General features: G+C 39.7%; 1 protein-coding gene across 1 annotated transcript in view; it reads right to left on the reverse strand.

Annotated features, from left to right (window-relative positions):
* The window catches only part of shank3a (SH3 and multiple ankyrin repeat domains 3a), a 162,175-nt gene that overhangs the window by 119,380 nt on the left and 20,452 nt on the right, over positions 1-22,343 (reverse strand). The window contains exon 3 of the mRNA XM_053427020.1: positions 5,830-6,268. Within this exon, the coding sequence (XP_053282995.1) occupies positions 5,830-6,135 (306 nt within the window). The 5' untranslated portion in view covers positions 6,136-6,268. The remainder of the gene's footprint in view (positions 1-5,829; positions 6,269-22,343) is intronic.

The raw sequence follows: 22,343 nt of genomic DNA on the forward strand, positions 1-22,343 counted from the left end.
GGGTCAGGCCTACCAGCAGCAGAGATAAACTAGTTATTGACCGCACGCTCCCACTCTACTTGCTAAGTCAGAGAATGGACATGGACTGAATACAGGAAAGCCTAAAACTGGCAAACTGATTCAGTTTATCTGGAGCTTCAACAATAGCATAATGATGTGGAGCTGCAAAGCATGTGCTGAAACTGAATGGCTTTACTCAACTGTCAGTAGCACTAACTATTTTATTTATGCCTTGTTTTGTTTTAGCACTTCTCAGATGAGCTTAATTTTCTGATTAGTACTTGTGAAATATAGGGTAAAGGCCTATAGAACTTCAAAGCTGTAGCTGGAACCTGCTTGCTTCCATAGTAATTATTTACTAGACAATTAAATATGTACAAAGACGAGCTAAAGTTCAATTTAACATTTAACTTGATTTCCGGCTCTCTTCAACAGTCTAATCAGTCAGATCTTCATGCAAAAATTCTGTGCACACTGTGATCCAGTTGTGTTGTTGATGGAGGTAATTTAAACATTCATCCGTCCATTAGCTACACCACTATGAGGCTGAAAGTGGCTGAGTGGAAGGGTACACCCTGGGCTATCACAGGCCTGACACACAGAGCCAAAAAAACAGCACAATCACATTAACAACAATGCGCAAATTAGAGTATACAATTTTAAGACTGTGCATGTCTTTGGATTGTGAAGATGGAGTACACAAAGAAAGCCCACAATTCTAACTCAGCATCCAGAGACTATTTACCAGCTAGATAGAGAATCAAGCATCAAGGTCAGCGTCCTGAATGACACATGAAGCATCCATGAGTAAAATGGCTCCTACAAACAGTAGAGATGGGGGAGAAAATATATTCAGTTACGAATCGCAATTCTAATGAATGATGATTTTTTTTAATTTTGTTTATAATTAGTTTTATATGGGGGCGATATATGAGGGGAGGACCAACCTCACCCCAGAGCATGTTGACCAGCCCTTGTTTTTGTACAAGAATCTAAAACATATCCAAGCACTAGCTTTGCATAGCCTACATGCAAAACAACAGTGAAGCATAGCATACTTTTTGTTTATTTCAAAGTTTTTATTTTAAGTAAACTTGTATTCATTCATTCTATTTAATTTACCTTTTTATTTACTGTTTAAAAGTAGCCTAAGTGGCTTAAATTTCTTAATCTTTCAGTTTGTGTGCAGTTGACAGGGACAATACAATAATAGGGCACATTTTTATTTATTTTCTCTATTGGCTGCCGGCAGTCATTAAGTTAATGTTAATATTTGAAATAAAACTTGTAAAGCTCTAAGTGAATTTGACTGTGTTGTATTTGAAGGTATGATTCAACTGTTCTCCATGGTCCAGTATTTTAAAAAAAAATTAAAAAAATCACAAGAAATCGTAATATCGAATCGCAATACTTACAGAATCGCAATACCAACAGTGTCGTGATTGTATCGTATCGGGAGGTCTCTGCCGATTCCCGCCCCTAACAAACAGTAAGGATACTTAAAAAAACTCACAAACCAATGTGTATACTTGGTTGAAGATGGCGCAGACTGCCGTGATATCTTTTTCATTTCCATTTTTTTTTAAATTTTACAGCTAAATCCTCGTTATAGTTCTGACAGCTAACATTTTTGCAAATTAATATAGGGAGCATGGCATCAAGGAGAATACGATTGAATGTAGGTAAAGAGAAGTGGGTAGACTTTGTATTTCCGCATCTCCTGCTCCTTTTGAATGACACCTACTTGCAGTATTTGGAAGGTGCCTTTTTCGCTGCAAAATTGAAAGTGAGTTATGGTGGAGTTGGATAAGAAAAATGGAAATGGATACCCATCATCCGAAAAAACAACCATCTTTGCAAATAATCATTTCAACAGTCTCTATGAACAAATGGTAGAATCAAGTGCTAATGCAACTTTCATATCTCCTGTTCCACCGCACACAGGACTAAGTTAAAGTTACACAGAGGACTGAACAATACTGTTATGTAATAAAACACTTAAATCTAGAGCTGTGAAAAATAACGCGTTAACGCGTTATGACTAAATTACAGGATTAATTCGTTTTTTTTTTTTTAACGCATTTAACGCATGCGCAGAAGGACCTTCCAATTCCGCCGCCTCTGCACTAGTCGGCGCTCTAATGCAGTCAGACGGCAGCTGCCATTCAAACAAACAAACAACATGGATAATTCTGATGAACCTGAGGACCTTCTGGACGGGAAGATCGTGTTCCAAAAAAACAAAGATCGAACATTCAGTAAAACCAAGGTGATATGCACACTCTGCGAGAAGACGTTATCATTTCACCGTAGCAATACCCGCCTAACCACCGCAACGCGAGGGGCGTTCAAGTGGAATGCGCCAAACAAGACTCACTCGCCGGACACATTGTGCAAAAGAAGCGGTCAGCTTTACTGTCAGAGAATTTGAACAAGTTAGTTTGCCTCACCAACTGGCTAAAGACCGAGTAGCTAAGAGGGCCTTTAGAGGCATTAGATTGTATCATGGTGTGGTTAATGGTTGTGTGATAAAAAATGTCAACCATCCTATGGCTAAGAAGCTCAAATAATTTCTGTTTAATTTTTAAAAAAAGTTTTATTCAACCACACAATGGCTAAGGAACCCGAATTCTGTTTAGGATGAAGATTATATTAATGTTCCATATGGAAAAGCAATGATAACTGCTGAAGAACTGCTGAGTTGCAGCACAAAAGAAAAGTTAAATGTCATAAATCTTGTTTTCACAAAAATATTCCGAAAAAATCGGTAATGTGATTAATCATGATTAAACCATAGAAACCTGTGATTAATTTGATTAAAAATTGTAATCATTTCACAGCCCTACTTAAATCACAGCAATATCTTTCCCATTTCCCCAGCATTAACTTTTGGATATACCTACTCACAGGTATTCCTCTTAACAAAAATTGAAACATCCAATAATCTAAATTTTCTCAATGTCCAACTTTTTCGCAGCAGTTGACTTTTCCACCACTGTGGTTTAATGTACTTCACCTACCTCACCGGAAACCAAGAAAAATACACCAAACAAGAGCCAGGTTTTATCTTTGAGATCTCCATTACACACTGATGTTGTAAATAAAGAAGTCCTCTAAACCAAATTGTTGTTGGGAATAGTGGGATATTGAGCTCATAGATGATTCTAAACTCAACCTATTGATTTTCTCCTCCTCCCAGCTGTAGTCCAAGTCGTGCTCTATCCTTTAAGACTGTTCCTATCACTTACGTAGTTCCTCTGCTCCAGCTGTCGTTTTGTGGTCCTCAGGTGGAAGACTAAATTATACAGAAATGCCTCTGTGCCTGCAGTCATTGCAGTATTATATAAGGCTAACACAAGTTGATGCATGGCACCATGGGCTGTTTTTGTGTTGTTTTTTTTATAACTCTATAAAGCTGCAAAAACAACTTATCACCACAAATTAGCTTGCAAAAACAGTGGTCATTCGATATAACCCCCCAAGATTTTGAAATAGGAGGTGTGAGGATTAAGCCATTTTAGACTTGCTCCTCCCTTCTGTCCTGCTGAAAGGGTAAAGTGTTTCCTGGTGTGATCGTTGCACGTTGCTGTGCATTCTCCTGATCCTGGCTTGAAACACAGCAGGAGATGTGTAATCCTACTTCAGGCTCACTATTCTAGTGCAATCTCCATCTTACTCAGAGTACACAAAAGTCACTTTTGAATACTCCATAAAAGATTCAAACTGTCAAGAGTTTGACCATCTGTCATCTGCTTTTGTTTGTCTGTCAGACTTTCAGGCTGTCTCTCTGTTTGTCTCCTTATCTCTCATTGTGTCACGCTCTTCAAGTTCTTGGCTGTCGTACATCAAACCAAAGGGGACGCCTTGAAAGTGAAACTAATGATCGGTTGAGTATCTTTAAGTTACATAAGCACATTAAAGGGAAGTCCGGTGGTAATAGGATTACGACTTACGAGGTGTGTGCGTTGTGTGTGCATGCATACTTACGAACGTGTATGTTAAAGGGCATGCTTGTGTGCTCATGTATACATTAGGATTTTTTGTCTATATGGTGTAAGTTTGACATGCACTTGAAGATGTGTGTGTGTGTGTGTGTCTTTCTATGGTTGGGTTGGACTAGAATTAGGTAAATAGTTAGAATGGGGTCTAGGTGGGAATGCATTTTGACAGTATGTGTCCTCACAACTGCAGAAGTACAATACAATAATGTGTGTCTATCTCTGTTTGTGTGTGTGTGCGCGCGCGCGCGCGCGAGTGGGTGAGCCTGACTGAAAACCGTTTTTGTTCACAGACAGTGATTGTGCAGCACCTTTAGGGAATTCTCTGCTTTCTTTTCAACTGCTCTCCTTTTATGTCCTGTCTTTATTTCTGGCATGCGCTGGAGCTTCACTAGGATACAATGGGTCATTTCAGCCAAGTAGCCAACAACAATGAGGTAATCAACAATAACAAACAGACAGTCACTTGCTTTCACCATCAGCATCTGGAGAAAAAATCCTAAATGAATTCAAAATGAGCCACAGACTAAGGACTTCAGCACAAGTTTGCAGTGAGTTGTCTTAAAGACTTGATCTGCATTTCACTATTTCATTAGCGGGGATGTCAACAGTGAAAATATGAGAGCAGGAGAGGAGGGGTTGGTTGACACACATTAGTAATAAAAAGCTTAATGCTGTGCTGTTGCATGGAACAAGTCATGTGGTACCTCTCTAATAGTGTGACCTTATGGGTGTGCTACTTTGCTACAGGGAGAGGGATGTGGTTAGAGATATGTTGAAATGCTTCATTTGATTCTCCATGCAGCCAACTATGGCTAAAATGTTTCTTCTCTGCATTTATTTGCAGTTCCACACCATGTCTGCTCAAGATCATTAAAACACGACTTGTAAAATACATTTTAATGGAAGCATTGTGCTCATTTAATAGTAAGGAATTGACTACTTAAAACAGGTATAGCCAGATGACATATCATTAAAATGGACGCTGATGTAATCACCCAAAAATTACGGAAATATAAAAGAAAAGATAAATCCAAATATACTACCATAGCAGAGCCTGAAAAATTCATGAAACGAAGCTGAGGATCTATTCCACCTTCTGCAGATAACGAACATAGACAGACACACTTCAGAATGGTTGCAGGGATTTTGTGAAAAGAGGGAGAGTACATGCTCTATACTGAAAATGGGACAATAAAGAAAGGATCAATGTCACAGTCTCTGGATGCCATATGAAAAAGATAGACTACATCCTCAGGGGAACTGCTGGGCAAAGATTTTAGTCAGACGAACGTGAACTCTGATCTCTGTCTTGGCACAGAGCAACAGCAGAGACTGACAGACAGGGTGAGGTTAAGTTTCACAATTCAGTTATAACTGTCTTGATTTTGTACTTTGTGTCTTTCCGTGGATTTACAATGCCTCTCATAGCCTCGTCTATCCTGGATGTCTTTTCTCTCCCTCTCCCCTCCAAACCTCCCCAGCTCTCACCCTAAGTGGCCAGTTGTCAAAGTCAGCTGAAGCCCAGTTAATGAAGAGGTAGATTTATTAGCGAGACATCAGTGGAATAGAAGAGAGGGAGCGGAACCCCCAGAAGCCAGCAGGCAAATACAGCCACAAAGTGTGCATACCAAAAGCACACATGAGTAGGAAAATAGAAAGAAGAAGGTTGGGATGCACAGAAAGAATGGTAAAGAAAGAGAAAATGAGAAAAAATCCTTAAGCAGACATGGGAAGATGAAAGAAAGCATCCAGTCAGAGAGACAGGGGGAGAGGCAGCTTCCCTCTCTTTTATCCTCTCTCCAGCAGTGGCTACAGAACAAGCTCTTACCGTCTGTTGTAGGTCTGGGATACCAATGCGGATGACCACAGTATTGCCTGTGGGTTCCTCCATGGGTGCTCTTGCACTGTGGCTCCGCTGTGCACCGGGACAGAAAGCCGGAACACCGACAGGAACAGGAACGCCGCTGTCCTCTTCCCGGGAGCTGCTGCTGTCAGTGCTGGCCCCCCGGCTGCCGTTTGCTGTGTGTGTGTGAGGGTGTGTGAGTGTGTGTGAGTGTGTGTGCTGCTGCTGCTGCTGGTCCTGCCGTGGAGGGCTGGGTGGCTCATGTTTGCCGGCTGCCGGACGCAGAGGCATGCTCCGTGTTAGGGGCTCAGTCTATGTCTCTCTCTCTCTCTCCACACACACACACACGCATACAACACACACACACACCAATGACTCTCCCTCACACTACACGCACACTCAGCTTGCAGCGTGCATCATTTGCCTGCGAGAGACAAGAGGGAGGGAGAGAGAGGCAGAGAAGGAGGGTGGCAGAGAGGGAATGGGCAAAGAGGAGGTAAAAACACAAAGAGAAGATAAGTACAAATGAAACTGGAAATAAAACTGAGATTCTGAGATAAAGCAAGACAATTGATAGAATAATCAAATGATGTTACTCTAATCTGTGATTTGCACAATAGATAATCATGAGGCAATTTGCAAAAATGAGCCACAGTCCGGGCTATGCAGGGGAAGCTGGTTGGTATTCGTCCAGATCATTGTTTGGTAGGGTTTGGCCTTCCTGCTTCACTTTACCAGGCAATGATTTGATCAGGGACGCCCACCAGAGATGGATAAACAGTGACAGACACAGAACAAACTGAAAGGAGGTTTTTTGAGAGTTCTTTCTATTAAAAGTTTTATTTATGTTTCATCATACAGGCCTTGTACACTGGGACTAAACAGCAAACGTCATTCAAAATCAATTATATAGTTTGTGACTGTCATGGAGTAGTGGAAAATCACAATGTACATTTACTGATTAACTATCCTCCAGTAGAAGTTTGAGCTACTTGTACCTCACTCGACTATTAAAATATTATGCTATTTCATACTTCTGTTCCACCACCAGGGTGTAGTTAAGTAGTAGTTAAAACCCTTTGAACTACTACTTCAATTTTGTCAGGAGGTGGCATGAAATTTGACGGAGGCGGCCATTTCGCAATACTCTGGTTAAATCATCCAATATCTCACTAAAAATCTAACATTAAAGAAAAAAGGTGTAATATATAGATTATGTGAAACGGGTCAAGTTAAATAAAACAACACATTCAGTTAACTAGTCACATTTTGGGGCATGTAAAGCTACCGAGTAGTCGGGGTATGAGAGTTGGGTTTGAGTAGAGTAAAGGATGAAAACAATTCAGTAGAGGGTGAACAATTTGCAGGTGTATAGAGAAACTTCCTAGTTTACTCAGCTGTGGGAAGCTGACCGGATGGAGCTTCCACTAAGCCAGAGGGTCTACCTCACTGTCTGTGTGGGGTGGGGGACAGCAACTAGCTGTTCAGCTTATACAGCTTGCTCCAGTTGGACAGAAGATGTGGCAGTGACTGGGGTTGTCTTGAAGAAACTGCCACTGATTTATTTTGCCTTCTTCAGAGTGGCACTGGCTGGATGCGTGCTCTGGGCCTCTGGGTCAGTGGGGGCTCTCTCCTAGAACAGATATAAGAATACAGCCTTGAAAAAAATTCCTTATTCATTTTGCACTGCCTAATATGTTATATGTCATGTTCAATTCAAGATCATGCGATATCTGATTAGTGTATGTGAAATATTTTATCACCAGCCCTCATGTCAAATAAACATTATGATCCAATTACCTTCCGTGCTGTTGCTTCCATTTCTGACATCACCCTGATCATTATGTCTGCGACCTTTTCACTGCTGTTACAGCTGCCTTTGAATTCATGTCCTGCCAGTTAAGAACCAAAAGCCTTGATTTTCTGTCTGAGGGGAGAATGTCAGATATTGCCGACTGCTGCTCCAGGACTCTTTCGATCATCTTTTGCCTGGAATCTCACCTAGTGGGTCATTCTGTGATGAGCGAGTGCTCTGGGAGGTTGTGCTCCTGCTGTGCTTCTTTCAGTGCCACTTTCTATTGCCAGCTGTGGGAGAAATGTCCCGTCAACTTTTTGCAAAGCCCAGTAGCTCAAGCAATGCAGCCATAATCTTTAGTGGGGAGAAGACAAAATTATGAATTAAATCATATAAAAAACAACAACTGCAATATATAACTTAGTTTTATAACTTCAATAATTGAAGACTAATAATACCGATACTACAACATTTGAGCAAGACTACAACCCCCTACCATTTAGTAGTCTAACTTGTGTGTACATGAGCTTAAAATCAATGTTATATAACAACATGCCATACAATACAAAGTCTCTGCTGTTCATTTTTCATCCATCTCACTTTGCTCTTACTACACTATCACTTCAATAAAATGTGTCCTTCCATGTGTGTATTATCCACTTTAGCCTCTCCTCTCCCTTCAACCGTTGTCCCCTCCCAAACAAAATGGTAATATTATATCAACAAATAATCATACCTTTTCAATTTGCAAAAAACTAAGACTAAATTATACACTATCGTTAGAGTGACAAGCAGATCAGTTAATTCCCTCAGCCATGTAAACACTTACCGATGGCCAGATGTAGCCTGAAGCCTGACACAGTTGTTGAGTTGGTTGGCCTTCACAATGTTGGTGCCGTTGTCCGTGTTGGTGGTTCACTTGCCGGTCATCATGTAAATCCCTGCTTGCTAACACCTCACTTAATCCAAGAGCTATATTTTCACTGGTGTATAGAGTGTATTTATGGGAAATGTCTGGATAACACAGCTTATAAAGTTTTCATTTAGTTATACTCAGTGTTGTGCCAGTTCACACCTAAAATTAACTAGTTCAAAATTCATTCAGTTCATGCAGATGAAAATGAACAAGTTCACGTTAATTTGATCCATTGTTTATTGGGATGATTCAGATAAAAAAACGTACGATTATGTGTTTAGTCATTAATCGATGGCGTTGGATCATGTCTGCGGGTTGCTCAGTCCTGACTGTGCGTCACCTCTTGTGTTGCACTGAGAACAAAATGTTGAGTCATTTTTCATGATGTTTAAATGCAGTCTCAGAAACTCTTGAGCGAATCAAACAAACAGTAAGTAACTTCATGGACTGATCAGGTCTTGATAACTTGTGATGAGTGTTTATTAGATCAAGTGAGAGCAGATGGCCTCTGTTCTTTCTTTGTAGCGCTTTGAGGTTTTTCCATTAGGAGTTGCAAAACAGTTGGACTGCTTTGCTGCTACTTGACTTAACGCGAGTAGGTTTGCCTTGCTTACACTAGATTTCTTAAACTGTTCGCTGATCTCTGAGCTTGTGTTGTAGGTGGCTATGAAGATTAGTTGTGTTTCTTCTGGTGGTAACCACAAGTGTTCGTTAGGACTTTGCAACAGTTCATCTTTGTTGTATCCGATACAGTTCCAAATTAAAGACATGTTGTTCTTTTTAGCCTAAACTTCTTCTAGTGGCACATGTTGATGCCACCGGGTTCTCACCACAACAGCCAGAGAGGAACCATTCACTTTTCAGTGTACTTTATTTCTTCAGAACACACACGCTGCAAACATAAATTCAAAACTAAACTGAAAATCTTTGGCTTTTCAGTTAAGCTCTCGACAGTCTCTCGTGTGTCTCTCCCCCATGTGTCTGTGTCTCCATGTCTCCTTCTGGCCACTCAGCTGCTGACTTCTGAATCGAGGGAGAGTTGATTGGCCAACTAGTCTCAGTTGTGCCAATCACCTCTCCCTGGTTCAAATGGAGCTTCTCTATGAGACCGTTCAAGCAGTCTTTTGCGATATGTATATTGTGCGTAAAACTACAGTTAGCGGAAACAAACCCTGCAACACGTGTGGCTTATTCAATGTTCAATACTTTCAATATGATTAACCATTTAAGAAGACATTACCACTGACGGAATGTTGACAGCGCAATGAATGAGAAAGTATTTCTCCCTGCAGAATTTTAACAGTTTCTCAGTACAGATTCAGTCGTGAACCGTTCCATCTCGAGATAACACATGCAGGACTTTTTCACTTTTTTGCTGTGGTAGTAAGTAAATGATCTGAACGCTACACAGTCCACCATTTGAGCAAGAGAACTTCTCATGCAAGGAAGATTTGCCACAAAACATTTGTGGCAGGACTGTAAATTATTAACTATGAGCGTAGAGTCAGTGATATGCTCCATTGTGTTCTTAGTGTCCTCACTGTTTAGGTTCACAACAACAGTGTTTTCTTATACATGGAACACAAAGAATGCAAGGGAAAACGCAAATGGTGAAATCTCTGAGGCTGATGTTACACAGAAAATGTTGAGCTGACACATGCACACAAAAATGTTGCAGGATATACAAACTAATCAGACATGTCAACTTTTTTGTATTGCAGTAATACCATCTTATACTGACATCATTCTGTCAGAATTTGATGATGGCGATAAGACTGTATATTGTATTGGTGGCAAGAGTTTATATTTTACTATACCATATGACATCCCTTATCATTTGAAATATGATGACGATAAATGTTCTGATCAATAAGCCTTTGTTCATCTCTCTAGTGCTGCTATTTGCAGAGATATATGGAATACCTTGACCTTTAACCAACCTGCTCCAAAGGTTTATCATCTGGAGATACCCTCCCCAAGAAATATTCCCACCAAGTTTGATGAAATCCAACATGCATTCTTAAAGGGATAGATGAAAATTCATCGTGGTTGAAGTGCTTGAGTCCACAAAACAAATTAAAAAAAATAGTTATTCTGGCTATTCTCAAGGTGAGATAGAGAAAAAGGGCTAGAGATTCTGCCAGCGCTCTTCTTGTTAATTGTCAGTGTGTCGCTGGATTTCCTGTGCTGAGACTTTTAGCCAAAATATCACCTCATTATATCAGAAAGGCCTCTGATTCCTGCAGAGATCAATGAGCAAAGAGTTTAAAAACAAATTATTCTACTTTATATAGGCTAAAAACCATTTGGAAAGACTTAACTGGCAGGAGAGTCTCAAAACAGATACCAAACAGCTAACTTTGATGGCATGTGTTTGATTTCAGCTGAGGTAAACAAACTCTGTGGAAATGTATTCGGCTGACAAAATTAACCTCTTCACATGGTTAAAAAATATTTCAAAATGAAAACCACAGGCTAAATGTGCTTTTCACCCAGCAGAAGTTAGACTGTGTGTATTTTCCCTGCACTACAGAGACTTACATGTGAGCACCATGCCACTGCTGGACACTACACGATGTAATCCCATTAGGACTGGAGAAAGAGCATGGCAGACAGCCCTAATACATTAGAGGATTTAGCAGATCACTGTACCTGGAAGTGGATGCGGCTTGCCAGGTCTACAGAGCAAGGACATTTGATAACTATAACCCAAACCCTGTAGTGTAGCTCAATATTCACAGTTTATGAAGTGATTGTTTTGCTCTTGCAGTATTTGCCACATGGGTCTCCATTAGGGGGTGTAACAGTACATGTTTCCGAACCGAGAATTTCCGCTAAGGGCCTTTTGGTTCAGTATATAAACAAAATTAATTCTGCACGTGGACTCGCTGCATTCGTTCGGTACACATGCAGAATTTATGAGTGCATGTGGGTCTCTATGTACTTTCAAAGTGGATTACCGACAAATTACAACTAATTTAATTTATATTTTCTAATTCTGCTCGATACGTGTACCTAACTGCAAAACTTTAACTTTTATTTAGAACGACTGATACCTGATGTAATTTTGAGTGCATAAATAGCATAATCATGATAACTTGAAGGCTTCAGTTAAGGGGATGTAGCAAAGGGACCTAAGACGGCAAACAAAAGCAATAAGGTTTCTCCCTAGATAGGTGGGGCAGGGACAGACAGACATTTCATCCTACTTGCATCATACATCGATAAACTGTGTGGGCTACAGCACTTGAAAAGTTCTACTTACAGGGAAATGGTTATCTGTCTGGACAAATGGAGAGAAGAAAAAGGGAACAAAGCTTTGGGGCTGATTGCAGAACACGTTACTTTTAATTTTCACCTACATAGTTCACAGGTTTTTACACCTTACTGTGATAGATGTTAAATTATTCATACAGAGGGCACATTTACAAATAAAAGTGGTGTTCTAAGATATTCGAAAACTGTAAAAATTAACATTTGATTTGATGCTTTACACACACACATTTAACATTGCCTGTTAAATGTGTTTGTAATATATCTTAGAATATATCTTAGAAAACTAATTTAAAAACCACAATGTACACAAACATGATTAAGGAATCCTCTCAGTCTTTAAGCCCATACATCTATAAGGTGTGCAGTACAAGCAGCAATTTTTTAAGTTTCTGCCAACTGTGTTTTCCAAAGTATACTCGCCCATCTAATGAGGATGTCCACTGTCTGTACAATCAATGCTGTTCTTGATGTGTTTTGTCATCAATTATTTTGCTGATATTTATTAATACTGAAGACAAAAGCACCACCTCTACTTGGCAGAACTTAACCTCACAGCTGAGTGTGCACAACATTTATATAGACCACGTGGGGGCGGGACTGATACAGAGAGACAGAGCGGTTTCACTATTAATGTGCTCGCTTTGTTTTGAAGTTGAGCCAGAGGTCGTAAGTTCTACACAGATTTTCTATCACAACTGCATCAAAACTATTGTTTTGGAATTGAAAATGAGTAAGATTAATTATCCAGCTGGACATGGAGGAGTAGTCGACTGTTTGGCCATCTGCCAGCACTTGGAAAGCTCTGCGGACCTGGCCTGAATAAAATGACATTGGCTTACCCAGGGCTGGAGGATAATTTACCATCTCACTCTTTAATTGTATAGTGACAACGTTTACTTGCACATCTAATAATCGGTGTAGAGTGACGTCTTATATCTCTTTAGGGACTTGGCTGGTAACAGAGCATAAAAACATCTGGCATCTATGAGTACCTACACTTTAACACTGCAGTCCAGATTCTTTCTAGCTACCATGTCTTGGGAACATTAAGAGAGTGGACTAGAATTATAAGGAGGCTCGCTCCAATGCATCAGCTAACAGCTACTGCCTCTTCTCTCCTAAACTCAGATCTCTTTCACCCCACCCCCTCTCACCCCATCTCTTGCGCTCCAGCCCAGTGAAAACAAAGTGAATAATTCATGACCATAGCAGTGCGTGCATGGATCCAGTGCAATGTATGTGTGTATCTGAAACATTCACTGGGCTTCATAAGTCCTTGGCGTAGAGCTATACTGTACATGAGGACCTTCACAAGCACAACTGAAACCCACTGCAAGCCCTCAGCAAGCTTTACCCGGCCCCCTCCAAGATATATGCACTAGAAAGAAAGAGGCAGGTGCTGAGGTAAGAAGAGGAAGATAAAGGTGAGCAGGCTGACTGCATGAAGCAGAGAGGGTGACAGACGATCTGGCCGAGACAGTAAGCAGGTCAAGCAAAAAGTAGAGAGAAAGGGAGCGAGGAAAAAAAGGGGAGGGAGGCGGTGAAAACCGAAAAAGAAGGTGGTAGGGCTGGCGAGAGGGTGGGAGAGAGGGGAGGGAGGGAGAGCACTATGTACAGTCAGCTTTGACAAACCAGCCACATAGCCTGTAGCCTGGAGTAAATGTGATAACTGTTCACAGACCCTATCAGAGTATGCTTCACGCTCCTCTACACCTGGTAAAGCAAATGTCATGGCCACTCACAAACCAGAGTCACCTGGGGCCACATTTATTCACACACATACACATTTTATCTCTCTGTCCCTTACAAAATGTTCATTCATTCCGTCTTCCATTATCTTGCAACCTCCCTCTCTCATAGTGAATTGGAATGAGGGTACTTTATTGGTAAGGTTGAGAAGCATCAAACAAAAACTGAGACTTTTTTTGGTTTAAGCTGCCTGCTTTGTTGCTTTGCAATTAGGTTTGAGTACCGTTCACTTTTGAACCACATTTATGAGTACTTTACTCTCTCTGTATGACCAGAAAATGTCAGACCAGGGTTTTTCCTGCATCTAGAATTACGAGGCGGCCACCTCCATCAAATGTTGTGCTACTTCCTGACAAAATTCTAGTACAATGGAAACAGCTTAGTGATCTTGTTTGTCCCGGACCAAATTCACCACTATAAGCAGTTGCTTACTTTCAAAGAATTCTTTAACTTTTGTATGACAGTCCCATAACTTGAACTAAAGAGAGAGAGAGAGAGAGAGAGAGAGAGAGAGAGAGAGAGAGAGAGAGCCAGAGGAGATGGCGAGATAGTGCAGCCGTGCATGGCCACAATCTTCACTCAATGCTCATTTTGTCAAAACTGTTAAACCCTAATAGCAGGAACTTGTGAGAAGAGGAATTTCAAGCTACAACATCTTATATCTCATCTAACGGGCAGTGTGAATTCACATTGCTGATGCTTAAACGTCATCTTCTTTCACAGATTAGCCACTCTTTGTAAACATAAACAGGACCTGACCCATCCAGAGCATAGGGCCACATGCAGAAGCCCCATATGGAAATTTAGCCATGCGCTAAAAGCTTTTGGAATCAATACTTTACAGTAGCTGCACCATTTCCCAGAGCCACAGTCTCTATCCAGTTTGGATGGCGCATGGGCTGACACAGCAAGCAGATGTACCCCACTCCTCTTCCTCTCTCACACAAACACACAGACAAACAAAGCTGACATACATGAAAACTACAGTGATATTCCTTGGCTCAAAGCAGCGTTCTGTTAAGCCCTTTATGCGTTATAATATCAATATTTGTCTCGATTTGGCTGCAACGGTAGAAATCCTGCTTCGCAAGCTCCTTTTCTGAGGATTTTCAATCCATCACCGCTGCAGGCTGAACTGGAAATGTGACAAAGTGACGAAGTGAAAAAAAAATTATGTCATGGAAAACCTATTGCATCCCTTTTCTTTTTAAAATACTGCAAAGGGTACATTTAAGGACATGGCTATTTCTACAATCTGTCAAAAAATATTTTGCAGATTCTAGTCTGGGAATTGCATCACTACAGCTGACAGGATATATGTAATACTAGCTTGTAAAAGCACTCTCTTTTAGAGACACCAAGAAATCCATAGTGTTTAATTAACATGCATACATTCAGGAAATCAAAAAAAAAGTACAGTATGTTGTTTTCCTCGACATACATGATCACTTCTGACAAATAAAAATCAGATTGTAGCTGACAAAGAAGACAGGTTTGTGTAAAGTCATTTGTTAACAAGGTTTAAAGCCAACATACAATTGGGATGCAGAAGAAAACAGGCAGAGGCACTTTATAATGATCAAAATCCTTTGTTCCAGTATCCATTCCTCCACTGCATCCTCAATGATTTTCCTCCCATCTTTGCAGTTATTGCATCCTCTTGTTCTCAGAAAATCTTGCACTGTCTGTCTCTCAGTTTATAAATTCTCTCTCTACGACCACAGAAAGTTGTGGATGTATTGGTATCTGTTGATCTCTGTGTTTCCAGGGTTGCTTCTGGAGTGTCAGTTTGGCTCTTTGATGCTGCCTGCCTATTAATAATCAATGGGGCTCCCCAGAGAGAACTTCATAAAACCTGCCAGCCAATTAGAACGCGTTTCATACTATGCAGTGCCTTATCTCTTCACAAACCACCACAGTTCTAAAAAGGCAGGCTGGGGACCTGGGGAGGTCAAGGATGACACTGTGCCAGGCTCAAATTTATGCTATAAAATATATGAGAGACTGGGGAATCAGGTTTTGTAATTATTAGACTAACAAACTGCATTCCCAGATAGTTGGGTTTGAATGAAAAGATGAAAAAACAGGAACATCAAAATATTGTACCTCCAGCCTTGGCTGTTGCAGATGAAGAGATATACAAATAAATTAAATGCTTGTGGTTTGAGCCTTAATACATGATCATATATTTGTACATGTTAAATTAAATTATTTGAGCAATTATTTACTCATATACATTATGGGACTGGAAGAACAAGATATTTTAAACTGTTTTGAGTGAGTATTATATTGCATTACTGAAGATACTCTCATCCTGTTTCCCATTTCGATAACAATCAAAGCTATAGAAATATTTTATTTCATTATAATGTTTAGGTGGTATTCTTACCTCTCATAGTCTGGGATTAGTTAAAATATTGTTTGATGATGATGTTCCATCATCACCATCATAATAGGAAAAAAATGATTGTTAATTAATATATTTCACCAGATGCAACATTGAGGACAAGGAACTACTTAAACATGCTGTGAACATAATTAACAAAAAGGTGATTAACTGTATAACACTGCGCCTCCAATTGTTTTGATTATAGCTGCATTTTACCGGTGGGAGTAAATTTGTGCATCCCAAGGACATCTGAATATGGATTAAGGCTTAAAATTTGCATCACTAGTTCCCTCTAATTTATCAGTACAGGGAGAGAATGAATATAAAACTGACTGAAGGTAAGCCACTCTTTATAAGATCAACCCATTGGATCACTCTCAACCAGAGATATAAGCCATTACTTAGCAATCTATATATTCCTGAGCTATTATGACTATTGATCTACATCTGTCATTTGTCAGAGACACACTATCTGGGTCACGATCCAGTCAAGTGGCAGCTTGACACATCAGACTAGAGCTCTGATATAGGAAATCATGCTTCGAAAAATCACTAAAAAGATCTGTAAATCAGGCAACCTTATAGCTGAATAGTTGGGGCACATGATACGTGTGTGATGAGGAAAATAGGAAAAATTAAGACGTCATTGTATCGGAAATCTACTATGTAGCTGACACTTAATACCAAAAAACACACTTTATTTAGCCTTATCAGTTAAAAAGAATAACGTATTAAAGAAGTAAATACAAAAGACAACTTGCTATACTTAATGTGTCGCTAGGCAACCTGGTACTGCAAGAACACAAAATCTTGTCTGTGACTCTATCAAGCTTAAGAAAATAATTGTATTGCTAATTCATGCTGAAATTTGAACAGATAGAAAATAACCTGAACAAAACAAAGCTTTATTTTGAGGCGATACGATGGAAAGAAATCTTGAGTGGAACCCTAAATTAACTGAAACTTAATGGCATGCAAATCTTTTTTCCATTTAAAGCGAGCTTTATTTTTGCATCACTAAAGAGCTCACACTTGTCATTCAGTTCAGCAAATTCATATAAAAAATCATTTAAATTATGAGTGTCCACAACTTGCAGGTCATTCAGTCAGACAAGGTATCTGAGCAACATCAATAAAAACCTACATCTACCAGTGGACCCGCTTGAAAACACAACCTTGCTGGGCAATTGCCAAGTGCTAATGGGCATATGTGAAAACCACTGCTGAATACATGCATGCAAAATGTCCATTGTTCAAATTTAACCTCTGGGGATGTGGACAAACACATGAAAAAACAACATACATGAACAATGAAAACTCAGCGACAACACTTGTTGTGGGATTCTCAAGAAGTTAAAGTATGTTTCTGCAGATGCATTAGTCAGTTCTTGCAACATCCCCTATTTTCACTGTTCCTCTCTGTCATCTTCACTGATATAAAAACTGATAAAGGTTGGGAGCAAACAGTGTTTCAGCTCAACCCGTCCCCAACGTTGTGAGTAATGGGAAAAGAGAAAATGGTAGAGCGGAACAGCTACACGTAACTAAAGGGCATATCCTCTTCAGCAAAGGCTGCTTAATGCAAAAAGTCTTAGCCACGTGTCCACAATTTATGAACCACTTTTCATAACATCTGTGAATAATACCATGATTGTCAATACGTCCCTCCTCTCAGGAGTGTTCCCAAAGTCCTGAAAACTGCAATCATCAAGCCCCATTTAAAAAAAGGACACCCTAGGCACATTAGTAATGCACAATTACAGGCCCATATAAAATCTCCCTTTTTTGGGTGAAATAATTTAAAAAGCTCTGTTCCAACAGCTGAAAACCCTTTTTCACAAACAACAGTTTTGATCTCCTTCCAGTCAAGTTTTAGACCATAGTCTTGGTCTTACTGGATCTCAGTGCTGCACAGTGGATCACAGTATATTAGGAGACAGACTGGAAGATGGGTATGTCTGGCACAGCACTACACTGGTTGAATCTTACTTACAGGAAGGGATTATTTTGTATCTATAGGTAATAACGCATGTGAATGAACAAAAATAACATGTGGAATCCCTCAAGGCTCAATTTGTAAGCCTCTTCTGTTGAACATCTACATACCTCCACTCTCTCAGATAAATGAAAATAACAAAATATGTTACCACAGTTATACAGACGACAAACAAATTTACATAACCAACACACACATTGACTAAGTGCCTGAACAAAGTCAGAATATTCTATAGTTAAACAAAGATAAAACTGAGTTTATTTTTTTTGGAGATAGGGAAGAACGATTAAAAGTCAGAGCTCAGCTTTCTGTAAAGTTAAAAACCACAAACCAAGCCAGAAATCTAGGTGTAGTCGTAGACTCAGACGTTTACTTCAACAGACCCAATAACACAATTACAAAATCATCTTATTACCACCCTAAGAAAATATTGAGGATCAAAGACTTATGGGATTTAGAATTCAGTAACTGCTAAATTCATTTATCATATTCCGACTTGACTAACGTAATGGTGTGTTCACAGGTCTCGATCGATCAGAAAGGCGCAGCTAATTCAAAATGCTGTTGTTCGAGTTGTCAATAACATCATGAAAATGGGTCATATCAATCTCGTTATAAGATCTTTACACTGGCTCCCTGTCTGTCTGTCAAAGTCAAAAATCTTTTGTTGGCACTAAATGGTTTTGGGCCAAAATATATTTATCATCACCTGCAAAGTTTTCGATGCTGAAGACTTTCCTGTTTGCCACGGCCTTTTCTTAAATAAAACATTTTTTATTTCTTACGCTGCAATGCTATTTTATTTCTTATTGTATTTGTTTAGTATTTAATTCTTAAGAGTGTTTATTAATGTTTTTTGGATTTTCTTATGTTGCTTTTACAATTTGTCATGATGCCTTTTGCCTTGATGTTGAATTGTGCTATCCGAATGCACTTGCCTTGTCTTGATGAAATAAGATATTTTACAACACAAGCATTAGATGGCCTCTCTGTGTAGAGTTGGTGCCATCCTAAGAAACAAACAAAACTAGTATGATTTGAAAACTCAACAGGTTAGCACCAGAGTGTTGCTTTAGCACTGCAATATCATACTGAGAGGACTGCTTAAAGCAACAGTGCATGATGGTTGTACCGTTTTGGACTTCCAATGTGCTGCCTGATGTACGAGCAGCTTGTTGACTTTGATATAAGCCCTGTACAGTCTTGCCTAAAATGTTTTCCTTTGTGTGAAGCCATCATCTGATTCTTACTCTGGGTTTACCAGTGGTAAATACTCTCCAACAACTGCGCAGCTGGAGTGATGAATGCGATCAACTTCGTATTCATAAGCAAACAACCCTGAATCCCTGCAAGGTTTCTAGTGCTTCCATCAGTTTCCTGATGGAACACAAATACTTTGCATACAAATAGACGCCAGTGACATCATGAGGTTGTAAAATATTTAATCAGAAAAAACTGTGAGGAAGTGAATTATGTCGTTGATTGGTTCATGAAAAACTGGAAGAGTGCTCAAAGTGAGCCTCTTAAACATTATGCAAACAAGATGTGGCATTTTTATGCAGAACATTTTAAGGCTTCTCTAACGGAAATGGCAAAACGATGGTGCACAGAAGACATCAAGACATTTGAAAGTGACACTCATTGACAGCATCTGGAGTTTCGCATAGGATTATGTACATATATTAGGCAATGACTCCCCAGTATAAATACTACTTTCTTTCTGCTTGCTGCCACTATGCATTGAGTTTAATGCCATTAAACAAAAACAGATATTTTTATTTAGTAAAAATTCACTGCACTCATTACTACTAGTTAGGATCGTTCTTTTTTAAATAATGTAAAACCATGAATAAGTTCCTCTACAATAAATATTTTCTCAGTCTTTAAAAAAAAGGATATTTACTGTCAGTGATTCAAATCCCTGCTTCACACTCGCGTTGACAATTGTTATCCACATAAAAGAATTTGGCAACAGATGAAGAGAATTCACTGTTTGCTTTTGTTCAGTCTCTTTTGTACACACAAATTATGGTGGTGTTTTTCACAAAGAATGGTGCAAGGAATCAATCTTAACTTTTGGGATTGAAAATTATTTACAACAATTGTTATGATATAAAATATATCGTAGGAGTCGATGGGATGAAGAAGTCAGGCGATTTCTCGTTTTGTGCACCTCTCGGTATGCGTTATATTTACAAACATTTGACGGCTACAGAGAACTTCCCGGGTGTCACCAAATCATGAGTGTGTGATCGTGCAAACCACGTAGTGCCAATCAACCAGTGTAAACCACGTCAACAGTCTTTTGCGAATTCTGTCTATCACGTGTCCACTACATACGTCCCCCCAGAATTCACACACAAAGTTAACACGTTGGAGCTCGAATCACCCGACCTGCACGGCTCCGTAAAACAGGAGCAGGGGATGAGGTTCGGGGTTTAACTGGAGTAACATGAAGGGCTGTGCGGTGGCACGGGGAATGAGGAGGAGGGCATCCCCGCCGTGGAGGCATAGCTACTTCAGTAGGTTGATCTAGGTCCAAGTCGGCAGGTTTCAGCCGGTCCATGGATACAATTGTTTAAGGTATTTAGTTGAATATAGATTTTTAGGGTTAGTGTTAGGGATCAGTTCGGTCTTCCTTGATCAACTTGTTCACCTGTTCAGTTTCTTTATTATTTCCCAACTTAATCAAGCATTCAGAAAATGTGTCATGAAATTGCATTTACAGTAAATGCACAAGCAGAGGAATAATCAATTCCACTGCACATTTCCTTCTACTGCACACCAGCAGTACCTGGTGCAGGGACTGTATTAAAGGGTACAACTGCAAGTCAACAGCCTTTTCACATTGTCAGCTCCTCAGTACTACTCTGAATTTCATATAATTTGTTCATCAAATCTTAAATGTCAGCAATGATTTGCTTAAATGTTACTTCTTCCGACAAAATTGGAACACTTGACAATAACAATTATAAGCATATTCTGAGTTATGAATATTTAATTGTGCCACTCAGAGCATGCACGTAAAAAACCTTTATTCCTCTGGAGGTACAGTTCAGACAATTGAAATAAAAATGAGGGGCCTTAAATACATAATTAAAATAGAAGGGCGCTCAGAGAGTTCATGCCTCTGTCATCTTTATCACCCTATCTCGCCATATTAAAGATGGTAAAAAGAAATCCTGGATCTCCTATTTATCAGGGTTGACTCCAAAAAAATGAATGTGTTCTGCCTTGAGTCATGCCCCATCCCTCCAAATTTCATGCAAATTGGTTTAGTAGTTTTTGAGTAATCCTGCTGAGAAGCAGACAAACAAACAGCAATGAAAACACAACCTCCTTGGCAGAGGTAAATATATCAACTTGGAGGGCCCAAAAGTTAAATAATCATTCTGAAATTAAAAAGCTTAGAAAAGATGAGGCCTGGTACTCTAACCCCAAAGGTCACAAAGAGACATACTGATAGGTGACTGAGGTAAAACAAACATGCGTGACTAGGAAAGCTCTTTGGTTCACCATGTCCTGCCAGCATCAATTTACCTCAGCAAACTGCTGCGACCACCACCCAACATGAAAGGTATCACTGTGTGGGGGATTTGTGTTGTGTCTCGCTCCAACAGCCCCAAAATTCTGATGCCAATTCTCATAGGTATAACAAATTAGTGACTAATTAGATTTAAATTCACTTAATTTTTCCAAAGGTAACGCACTGTGCATCTAAGACGCATATAAGCACACAAATAATCCTAGTCACCCACTTCCCTCTGCTTACATGGATGACTGTCAAATGAAACTTTTTAAATAATGCTATGATTTGTCATTAAATCTTTAGGAAAAACAAATCTGTGGTTCTCTTCTTCTCCCTCACAACATCCTCCCTCACCGCCACATTTCTCTTCTCTGTGGCTCATCCCCTCCCCTACACCAAAATTTGTCAGTTGTCGATTTGTCGTGACCGTCTGCCAAGTGCAGTAATTACAGTACAGCAGTAGGAGCTGAGCAATAGAGAGAGAAGCAGCATATCAAACATGACTGCACAGGGCAACGGGTGTAAAAATTAATTCTCAGAACTATGGGCTTCTGCATTCGACAGAGCACCAGGCCAAAAAATATTACTGTCTTCCTTTCTCCTCATGTATTTACTTAGAGGTTATTAATATTGTAGCATTTGAGACATATTGTAGATTGTATAAAATGATTCATAGGTTTAATCTCTGACCATCCCACTTACGCACATTTCACAGTCCAAAGCTATCCGATGTTATTCATTGATAAAAAGATCAACACTGTGGGACACAGAGTTATTCCGGACACTTACATGCTCACTTTACCTCTTAAAATGCTGAGATCTCACACTTTGACTCAGACAAACTCATTC

The sequence above is a fragment of the Pleuronectes platessa genome, chromosome 7 (genome assembly GCF_947347685.1).
Source record: "Pleuronectes platessa chromosome 7, fPlePla1.1, whole genome shotgun sequence".
NCBI classification, from domain to species: domain Eukaryota; kingdom Metazoa; phylum Chordata; class Actinopteri; order Pleuronectiformes; family Pleuronectidae; genus Pleuronectes; species Pleuronectes platessa.